Consider the following 11094-nt stretch of genomic DNA (forward strand, 5'->3'; position numbering starts at 1 on the left):
TTATAAGGATATGGCGGGGGAAATGTAATTTAATGCAGTGCTTCTTGTACAATCTGAGACCCACTTTAAATCGGATATCACTCAGCTTGTGGAGATCGCTGATTTTGAAAGAAAACAGACCTTAAACGCACCGGATTTTGCATTGGCATTCAATTCGCCGGAAACGCTTAATTTACACCATGGATGCTGTAAAAGGAACCGTATAAAGTATCTCAGAATATTACACAGCACCAAAAATGTAAAAATATATATTAAATATATTTAATATATTTTTTGTCCACAGCAGACGGCACCTCGCCCTGACGCAGATTCCCCCCAGACAGCACACATACGTTGGGCCGACGTCGGCCGAAGGTCAACACGTCGGCCCCTCTAATTCTAACATCGGTATATGGTCGGCCAAACATACGCATGATCGTTCGGTCGTGTGTTCTATTGTTCCAGCTCAACAAACGTCGGCTCTGCATCGGTTAACGACCAGGGGCCGACGAAGCACTTATATAAGCACTTTATCTCTCATGCCCATGAAAGAATCCGGCAACATATTTGTTTACAAGTAAGTTTTTGCGTGCATAATTAATTAGACAAACGCGCCATGCATCATGTCTACTGCGTCGGTCGGTCCAGCTTTGAATATAGCCTACATTAATGCAGTAAAACTGACCAAAATGCCTACAATACATGATTTCAATTCATTAAAATATAAAAGCTTTATTGTTATGCTTTAATAAAGAAAACGTTGTTTTTTTCTAGTTTTTGCTGTTTGCTTTTTTCATCGTGGCTTTTTCTATTAAATTTTTCCCAGTGTAAAAATCAAGTATGTTCTGCATTTCGGCTGTTTAATTAAAATAAACCCCTTTTTACAGAGTGACATCTTTGTTTTATATATACTTGCATTTATATTTATTGGTTATTTTGACAGTGAATCTGTTGCACAAATAAAGTGTTTGTTTTGTAACAGTTAGTAGGCAATAAAGCTCGTCTTAAAGATAATAGCGTATATAAAACTGCTAAATACATTTTAAATTCAAGATATAAAATACAAGGTTATTATTTAAATTGTCTATGGAGTTGTCATGTTTATAAATGTAATACTGCATGACTTTGATGTGCGCGCGCGCGTCTCATTCCAACACTGGAGCGGAGAGGATGTTGCTATGGGAAACGAAGCTACAACACGACACGACACCACACCTGAAAGACACAACACGACTTCTCTCAAGCTGCCGTTTTGACTATTTTCAGGTAAGTTTAGTCCCTAAAACAAAGCAAATACTACATAAAACTGTTCCTCACACTTTTATTATTGGCAATTGATGAATATTCAGTTGAATAATATGTTATATAAGCGTGGTAAGTCTTCGTAAAAGTCCGTTAGCATATTAGCACTGGTAACGTTAGCGTCGGGGTAATATTACGTTAACTTACTTAATGTTAGCTATTGTTAAACTTGTTTGTTAAAGTTTTGGCTTTTATTTATTCTTTATGTGTAGATGAGAGGTTTTGTCAATGTTTTATTGAATGCACTCCATATGTAGTGTAAAATACGCATTGTACTGTAAAGGACCGTGAATCAAAAGTTCAATCGTGTTTTGATATTTCATGGTATCTTAAACAAATGTTAAGTAAAAAAAGTGTTCTGTGGTTTCAGGAGTGAGAGAATAACCCCCTGCTACAGAAAATATAACACAAGATTCCTAAATTTCTGCAGGGAGCTGATCACAGAGATGCAGGAAAGACAGGTAACTTTAAGCAGAGGATTAATTCATATGAATTTCCATTGCACATCATTATGCACACGCTACATGTCTATATATTATGCATCTGTTACTTGTCTTTATTGCAGTTATTTTAAGAAAGTTTTGATATTGAAACGTGGTATTAAATTTCACATCACATGATTCTTCAGAACTTAATAAATATGCAGATTTGCTGCTAATGAAGTAATATTTGTGATTTTCATTTTGTTTAATTTTTTTATGATTAATTGATTTATTAAATCTTAGAAAAAAGTTTACACTAAATTATTTGTCATCACATCTGTTTTTAGCATTGATAGCAATCAGAAATTTTTCTTGAGCAGCAAATCAGCACCATTTGATAATCACCATTATATTAGTTCAACCTCAAGCACTAAATCAACATCTTAAAAAAAGATTTCTGAAAGATCAACTGACACTGAAGACTTGAGTAATGATGCTGAAAATTCAGCTTTACATCATAGCTATGAATTACATGTATATTTACACCGTTCACCCATCCCTTACACCCTAACTCATCCTCAAACAAGTCAATTTAAGCCCTAAATGAATACATTTTGATTTGTACAGGCATGATATGCAACTTGTATTCAGTCGTTTTGTTTTTTCTTTCTTTGCTTTTGTTTTCCACATCAACTGAAAAGGAGGTCTAAGTTTAACCTAAGTGCTGTGTAGCTGATGAACATCTTTATATGTAAGTATATTTTTGACTGACTGCCAGACACTTGTCAAACAGTGATGAGCAAACGAGGGGCTGTTCTTTTAAAAAGATCAGGGAGATGCAAGTCTGGAGATTAATATACATTTTAATTCAAAATTGATTTATCTGGAAATATTTCATAATTTGTTGAGATATGTGCCCTTTATGCATTTAGATGTCCATCCATGTTTAAAATACTTTTAAATTTAACAACGGCTGCAAGTTATAAAAACAAACAAACACAAAAATGTTAAAGTAAATTGAGAAAACATTTTCATCAGTTTGACAACATACACAATCTCACAAATAGCATAGAAAAAGTGTATTGATTTACCTGTTAAAAAAAAATTAAGCAAAAAATTAATTAAAACGTAGATCAGCTCCTGACAGACATGTTAACAAATCAGTTTAACTCTTATTAAATTCATTCATTCATTCATTCATTCATTTTCTTTTCTGCTTAGTCCCTTTTTTAATCTGGGGTAACCACAGCGGAATGAACTGTCAACTTATCCAGCATATGTTTTACGCAGTGGATGCCCTTCCAGCTGCAAGCCATCACTGGGAAACAACCATATACGCTTATTCTCACTTATACACTACAGACAATTTAGTTTACCCAATTCACCTGTACACCATGTCTTTGAACTTGTAGGCAAAACCGGAGCACCCAGAGAAAACCCACGCAAACGCAGGGAGAATTTGCAAACTCCACACAGAAATGCCAGCTGATCCAGCCGAGCCTCGAGTCAGCATCCTTGCTGTAAGGCGACAGCACTACCTATTGTGTCACCACGTCACGCTCTTATTAAATTATATTTATATAATGTTGTGTTTCAGTACATGCTATTTTGGGAAGACAAAATATATTCATAAGCTCTCAGAAAATTCAATAAGAGAATTAACTGCACAATTACTTGAAATGTGTGGATGGGATTCAATTATTTGTTAACCCAAAGTGAGTTTCTCTTTTTTTGCAGTGTTGGATGCCTGATTGCAGTTCAACTCCAAACTCAGTTGGACCAGCTGATCAGTGTCTTCAGTATTACCACAAGCTTCTGGGCAGATATGTGGACAGCTATGAGCCAAACTTGGGACGTTTGGCTTTTAGGTAATTCCAGTGACAAAGTATTCAGTAAATTGCTTATAATAAAAGATGCTCACTGCTTACCCCCTTATAGTTAAGTTGTTTGCAGTTTCATTGTTGTAAAAATACCATACTTTTTCCTTTTTTTATCAGCAGGTGGAGAGACCGTCTGGGCAGCAGAAACAAGACAACTAATCATAGTTAGGTTGAGATTAGTATTATTAACTTGACTAGTTTGGTTGCAGACTTGTTCAATAATTAACAATTTGTATAAGTTACAAGATCAATGGTCCTGCTATCAATGTTTTTGTAACTTAAATTCAGTACAGTTTAGATACAATCAAATGTCCAAACCATCTCTGAGTGAATGACATCAAGGAAACAGGATCAAAAGATCATTCATTATAGACCGTTTCATAGGTACAAGCACATCCTTTGTGAAAATAAGATATATTTTTGTGCCATCATCACAAGACAAAATACATTTCAACTGATTTCAGTTGGTTATATTTTTCAGGTCCTCCTGATCATTCTGTTCTCCTGGTTGTGAGGATGTGCAGAGGCTGTATTTGTCAGTGTTAAAAGACTTGTGCAGCTGTATGCAGACATACAAGCAGCCGACAAAGAGTTCTGGAGCAGGACAGACAGGTAGTTCACAGTGGCTAGGCTAGAAGTTTATACTTGGGTGGCCAGAAAGTGGCCTCCGCTATTTTGGGGGGTCCATACAAATACACCAGTGTAAGCTATACTATTGCACTGAAAAAATTAAATGAAAGAATTAATTAATCGGTTGAACACAAAATATTTTAAAGAAAGCTTAAGTATCAAGGTGGCAATATACAGTATCTGTTACATTGTAGTACATGAGCTGGAAAATACAGACTCGTAAATGTTTAGTTGTTAAGATTAGTTGAATACTAAATCCTATACTTGAGACCGGCTGCATATACAGCTTTAACTGAACTGAATTTAACTAGAACTACACCAGCATTCCAAGTGCTCTAGACTAGCTTTTTGCACTGGTGCATCTAAAATGTTTGATGGCATTGCATTTAACACTGCAATTTTATATGTTATTTTTTTTTAAATCACAATCCATATAGGCAATATTGACTTGTAAATGATAAACTAAAATCGGGTCAACAACCATTATGGCGATTGTGTGTAGAATTTTGAGGAAATTAATGAATTTAATCCATTTTGAAATAAGACTGAACCATTAAAAATGTGGAAAAAGTGAAGCGCTATCAATACTTTCCGGATGCATTGTATATGGTTTTTAGCGCGTTATCAAAGGCTTAAAAAAATAGTCCAACTTTATCTACAGCAGCAAAAGACCCTCCACATCAAAAGCTACTGGTCAGCTCACGATTAAGCAAAAATCTGAAAAACAAATAGCTTATTATGCCTTCACAAGAAATCAGTGTTTTTGAGTCTAATGAAGATAGTACTATTTTATTAAATTATTATTTAGCCTGGCATGTTTACTGTTACAAAATATTTTAAATGTTTCTTAAAACAAAACATATTGTGTTCAATGGGGAAAAAGTAGCTGTTTTTTACACAGAGATAAAAAAAAAAACACATTTCAGAGCAGTAATCACAATACTGTGAACCTATGGTATTTTTATCCAAGATTATACCCTCAGAATCTTATACCTGCCCATTCCTAGCCAGTTACAGTCAGAGTTTTTTTAATTAATTTTTTTTTTCATTTGGCCTATATTCTGTTTTTCTATGTTCTTGGAAATGCTGCTGTGCATGAAAATGTGACGATATATCCAGGTTCTATAGTTAATTCTGAAATAAATCTTAAAATGAAACAATATTTAAAAATGCAATATTTAATGTGTCAGACACTAAATAAACATGTCAATTCATTTATATTAATCTGATTCCTTAACAGGACAGCACGGTGGCGCAGAGGGTAGCACGTTTGCCTCACAGCAAGAAGGTCGCTGCTTCGAGCCTCGGCTGGGTCAGTTGGCGTTTCTGTGTGAAGTTTGCATGCTCTCCCCGTGTTGGCGTGGGTTTCCTCCGGGTGCTCCTGTTTTCCCAAGTCCAAAGACATAGGTGAATTGGGTATGCTAAAATTGACCATAGTGTATAAGTGTGTGTGAATGAGTGTGTATTGGTTGCAGCTGGAAAGGCATCCGCTGCGTAAAACATATGCTGGATAAGTTGGCCTTTCATTCCGCTGTGACGACCCCAGATTATTAAAGGGACTACGCCCAAAAGAAAATGAATGAATGAATCCTTAACAGTTAATATTGGTATAATGAGCAGCAGTTGTCATTTATGTAAATTAACCATTTGAGCGTGCTTAGTTTGGGGTATGTTGTGCCATTAAATTGTCAACAGGTTTTATTTTTTTCCTACATTTTAAATCTGCTTTAGCTTTCTTCTTTCCTATAAACCTGGAAATATAAAATATATATATTTTTGGTTTTTAACCAATTGCTTATTTTATTCCTAGATTGGTGTACGCTGATGGTCTGCTGAGAATTCTGCTGAGTTGAAGGGATCCTCCTGTCAGACAACCTCTCCAAAGTACAATAGGACTAGTAAGTAACATCTTAAACATACACTACTGTTTCATAGCTTTTAGGTTGGTATGGTAAATTCTCTTCTAATAGTGTCAGCTTTATTTAATTAATATAGTCAAGCAGTAATACTGTGAATTTAATACAATGTATATAATTAATAGTGTCACATGATGAAAAAATAGTATTCCAATGTACTGATTCTCTCCTCAAGCTGTTTTTTTAAATATAAAACATTTTAAATAAACATATTTTTAATATTCTTGATGTATGAAAAGTTTATTTTTAAGAGCATAGTATTTATTTGGAAAAAAAAAGTTTGCTCTTTGATGATTGCTAACAATCAGACATGTTTCTTTAGAACAGAAAGAATTTGTGCAAAAAAGTATTCTCACTGAGCGTTGTCCAACTGTGGTCCAACAGGTCATTTAAGTTTTCAAATAAGCCTAAAAGACTTGATTAGCTGCATCAGGTGCATTTAATTAGAGAGTTGAATATATAATTTCTTTATATATCCTCCTCTATAGCCTACATATAATAGAAGTTGTTTGCTGAAAAACCTTTTTGTAGCAGAAATAAAGCTATGATTAGACCCACCCGGATTTTTCGCAGAACTCCGCAGATGTTTAGCCTATCATTAATTCTGTTTATTTACTTGAGTAAACGTGTGTAAATCTATATTTATTCAGTTTTTAAATTAATTTCAGTAATATTATTGACTAATGTGAAAATGTTCATCTGATTTATGTACAATGAGGTTTGTACAGTAATATTTTCTGTCTTACTAGATATGTTATATGAAAAACTTGCTTTATTTACCAAATAACGTGAATCTAATTGGATTTGCATTTTAAACATTAAATAAAACTTAAAAATATATTATTTTTTTATTTTATATATTAAGGTTTTAGTTATGATACTCCCAAAATAGTTCCGCAGACTTCCACCAAAATTTTCAGCAGAAATAGCAAAAAAACATCTGCAGATTCCTCCTGGCCCTAGTCATGATATATTAAATGTGGTGTACAGTGTGACATTTTAGTTGACAAAACTTAGTTTAATTTGCATGTAATGTGGTATCTGAAGATTAGACATATATTTAGATACACATTTATACTAACACAATGATACTAAAAACCAAAAAAAAAAAAAAAAACATTCATTATAATTTCACAAGGAATTTAACTTTCAAATGGCTTTTCTGAAAATTAGTGCTCAGACACACTCTTTAAGTTTAAATTAAATTACACACTTTAGCTAGGCACTTGCATAACACATACTCCAGTTATATGTCTGTCATGAAACAAATAATATATATTTGTGGTAATATGAACTGCTGCAATGCTAATCTTTCTCCTTTTGGTTTCTTGCTTTATTTAAGGGTTCCCACTACAAGGATTAGATTTGGCTACTGCAGTCCCGGTTTGGGCCAGCCTCACTTGTGAAGACTAAAGATGAAGACAACATACATGAACAATTTAGAGGATGGCGACACACTTTTTATTCCACCTATATATCACCTTTTATGTGTAAGCAACATTCCACAAGATAAAACAAAACTAAATGACAGGTTATTTCTTTTAATTTTGTCTGTTTTCTTGGAACATTGTACACAATTTACAACCAGTTTTATTTATATATATATATATATATATATATATATATATATATATATATATATATATATATATATGTCAGAGCAAGAAAATGTTATGTTTTCTTCTGGAGAAAGTCTTATTTCTTTTATTTCGGCTAGAAAAAAAAACAGTTTTGAATTTTTTTTAAAAACATTTTAAGGTAATTATTATTAGCCCCTTTAAGCAATTTTTTTCTACTGTCTACAGAACAAACCATCGATATACAATAACTTGCCTACTTACCCTAACCTGCCTAGTTAAGCTAATTAACCTAGTTAAGCCTTTAAATGTCACTTTAAGCTGTATAGAAGTGTCTTGAAAATATCTAGTCAAATATTATTTACTCAGTTATTAGAAATTAGTTATTAGTTATTAAAACTATTGTGATTAGAAATGTGGTAAAAAATATATCCTATAAACAGAAATTAAGGGATTATATATATATATATATATATATATATATATATATATATATATATATATATATATATATATATATATATATATATATATGACAAAAACTGTTTTGTGTCGTGCATTAGAGTTTGCTTAAAAAAACTGATTATCTCTGAGAAAGTATTGTTATTTTATATTATTGATGTGTTATTAGTTCAGAGGAGATTGCAAATTGTTGAATGCCATTTATAAAAAAATTGTAAAAAATAAATTGACTACAGTCTTTAATAAGATTTTATCAGACAATTATTTTAATTTGTATGATTTTATTTACTACTGTAAATATTGTTTGCTTGGTATTTATTTTGTGTTTGTGTACTCTTTTATTATTGTAACTCCTTGAAGAAAGTCTTTTGGATACTGAACACATGACTGGTATTATCATGACTGGTATTAAAATTATAGTCTTGGAAACATGCATTTTCTTTAACACTATTTAAGAAATTATAAGCATTATAACATGTGCTTACACAAGTTATTTGTGTTTTTACTATAGTAAACTATAGTCTCCCTTAGTGTACATGTTTTGAAGTACTTGTAAATATTCCTATGGTCTTAATGTAAATGCTGCAATGGACTTTGTATTTAAAATCTTTATTGCACAGTAGTTCAGCCATGGTTATAGTACAACTTGTTGGTTTTGTTTTAAACGTGGTAAAACATGGTTATGTGTGATAAAAGTATGTTAATCTGTCTGTATGTTTGTGAAAATATTAATAAATCTTTAACTGTTATTGAGAGTGGTGTGTCGTGTTTATTATAAATAAGCAGCTGCTGCAGCTAGTGGTCCATAAGTATGAGCAAAACGCCTGAGAACAGCGCCTCCGCGGAGCGGCCGGTATTTCCGGTTGCGTCGTCCTAACATCGGCCGGACAGCGTTTCCGATCATTTGCCGACGTCGCGGCGACATTTTGCCAATTAGCAAACGCTCCCTGAGCGACATCGCGCCGATGGAATTTTGAAAATCGGCACGACGTCGGCCCAACGTATGTGTGCTGTCTGGGCCTGGTCCAATCAGGTGAGCCCTCCTCAGCGCTCGCCATGACAGCGAGACAACAGTGACGTGCCTTGTAAAAATTTGCATATGCATTCCTATAAAGCTCGTGTGCTCTGTCAGCGAGGCGGCCTTTGAGCCCTAGGCAGGGAGAACACAACCCCCGAGGACCCTCGGGGAAACACGGGCGGCCGGTAGTGGGGCCTCGTTATGGTGGGTGGGAGTAGCGAGGCCCACTCATCTTCTATTTTAAACTATAGTTTCAAACTTTAGTTTACTATAGTTTGAAATAGAAACCATGGTAACTGTTATGATTAAACCTTTAGCAAAGAGCTTAGATTGACCAAGAGCAACAGACCCGGATTCCGCCAGTTTCAAGTGATAGCGATCGCTCGTCATTGCTGTCGCGATGGAAAGCAGCTGCTTTTTATTTATTTATTTTATTCAAAAAGCGCGTTATTGTTTCCCAAATTGTAGAGTGTCGCCTCTTGGTAATTCTATGCTCTTTGCTCCATGTCTGACTGTTGTAATGTTTTGCTTTGTTTTTCAGCTCAGTTGTTGAGCAAAGAAGAACTATTGAAGACAACAGTTGAAGACAACCGCGGGTTATATTCACGAGCGCGCGCGTTATAATGTTTCCGGGCTGTTTTCTGAAAGTGTGTCTTGTTTAGATAAGTTTGCATGTCAAACTAAATAAACTATACTCTTTCTAAACACCTGTCTCGTGTTTTATTTGTCCTCTACAGCAATGCACTGTCATATAGGTCTGTTGAATGCATTTGTATGCAACATGGTTTGACAATACAGAAGTCTAACAAATAAATAATTGTTATAAATGTACTTTCATTAGTCAACATTTGGTGTTATAGTTGTTTCATAACTATATTTATTATCATTCTGTATGTTTAAAACCAGCAAATTATACTATATATTTAAAAGGTCACATATACTTACTGTTATTTTAAAATTTGCCAAATAAAATGTCCTAAGACAAGAATGGGTGTTATTTTCGTTTTATGTCAACCTACTGTAGGTTTTAGGTTGACTGCAGCAGGTATAGGTATTATACACAAACACACACACAAAGTGCTGCGGTGAAATGTGTTACTCTCTCCTCAATGCTGACCATGCAAAAAAAAAAAAAAAAAACTAATTATTTTAAATGTTAAAGTTTAAAATAATTAAAAACTCAATTCTCAATAAAAAGTTACAAATAATTATATAAACAAAAATAAAGTCGGCAACACCGAAAAACCAAAGAATCCAATATTTTATTGTTATAATTATTATTTACTTAAAAAATCTCATGACAACAAACTTTTCTATTGTTTCTAATATAAATTCATAGGTGGAAACACAGCTCTGAAAAATACTTAGCAACAAACTCACAACCTGGGAGCTGACAGTGGAGCTTTTGTGTGTGGATGGTTAAGTGTATCATATGTTTTTGTGATTCCCTGTGATGATTTCTGTGCACATGTTACCTTACTGAGGCGATGGAATTTAATTTTGGCTTAGTTGCCAGAAAGATACATAAAACTGTTAACATCTGTACATTATGGCAGTATGCAATATACAATAAATGTAAGAAGTTATATGAGGAGGGGCTAACTAGCTAACAATGTAGCTTTCAAGTACACAGTTCAAGATAACAACAATATAACTTAAAACACAGCCTTATTTTAGAAACCCTCAAAAACATTTGAACACATTTTACTTACTCATTGTAGATTCTTATTTAAAGCCTAAAACATATCAGACTCTACATCTGAATTGATGGACAGAGAATGAAGCACACTCAGCAGTAAACAAATCAAACACCTGACTCCCTTAAAGGGCCAGCATTTTCTGAAAACTTTTTAAGACAGACAGCCTGTGGGAGTGTGTGGTGATGCCCAAATCATTGTTTTCAGCCTT

The 11094-nt window shown here is 33.8% G+C and overlaps 1 protein-coding gene across 13 annotated transcripts; it reads left to right on the forward strand.

The window, feature by feature from the left end:
• The first annotated feature begins 1142 nt into the window (after positions 1–1142).
• LOC147840506 (uncharacterized) lies at positions 1143–7674 on the forward strand. Of its 13 annotated transcripts, none has more exons than XR_015509057.2 (11): positions 1143–1245; positions 1652–1742; positions 2405–2454; positions 2925–3223; positions 3441–3571; positions 3701–3747; positions 3877–3967; positions 4065–4195; positions 5454–5629; positions 6024–6111; positions 7472–7674. XR_015509057.2 is itself a non-coding variant. In XM_087283733.2 (10 exons), the coding sequence occupies exons 2-6, from the start codon at positions 1728–1730 to the stop codon at positions 3879–3881; spliced, it is 306 nt and encodes a 101-aa protein (XP_087139859.1). In that variant the 5' UTR covers positions 1143–1245; positions 1652–1727; the 3' UTR covers positions 3882–3967; positions 4048–4195; positions 5454–5525; positions 6024–6111; positions 7472–7674. The 13 variants fall into 13 exon arrangements, 6 of the variants coding, with proteins under 6 accessions (XP_087139859.1, XP_087139858.1, XP_087139854.1 ...); XR_015509056.2 differs by having other exon boundaries at positions 3116–3223; XR_015509058.2 differs by having other exon boundaries at positions 3116–3223; positions 5454–5620.
• Positions 7675–11094: the final 3420 nt, after the last annotated feature.

This window comes from Danio rerio, chromosome 15, assembly GCF_052040795.2.
Source record: "Danio rerio strain M-AB ecotype USA chromosome 15, GRCz13ab, whole genome shotgun sequence".
In the NCBI taxonomy this organism is placed as follows: Eukaryota; Metazoa; Chordata; class Actinopteri; order Cypriniformes; family Danionidae; genus Danio; species Danio rerio.

Coding starts and splice junctions, on each gene's coding strand:
- LOC147840506 (XM_087283728.2), top strand. Junction 3,224..3,440: donor CTCGAGTCAGCATCCTTGCT/GTAAGGCGACAG, acceptor CTTTTTTTGCAG/TGTTGGATGCCTGATTGCAG. Junction 3,572..3,700: donor TTGGGACGTTTGGCTTTTAG/GTAATTCCAGTG, acceptor TTTTTTTATCAG/CAGGTGGAGAGACCGTCTGG.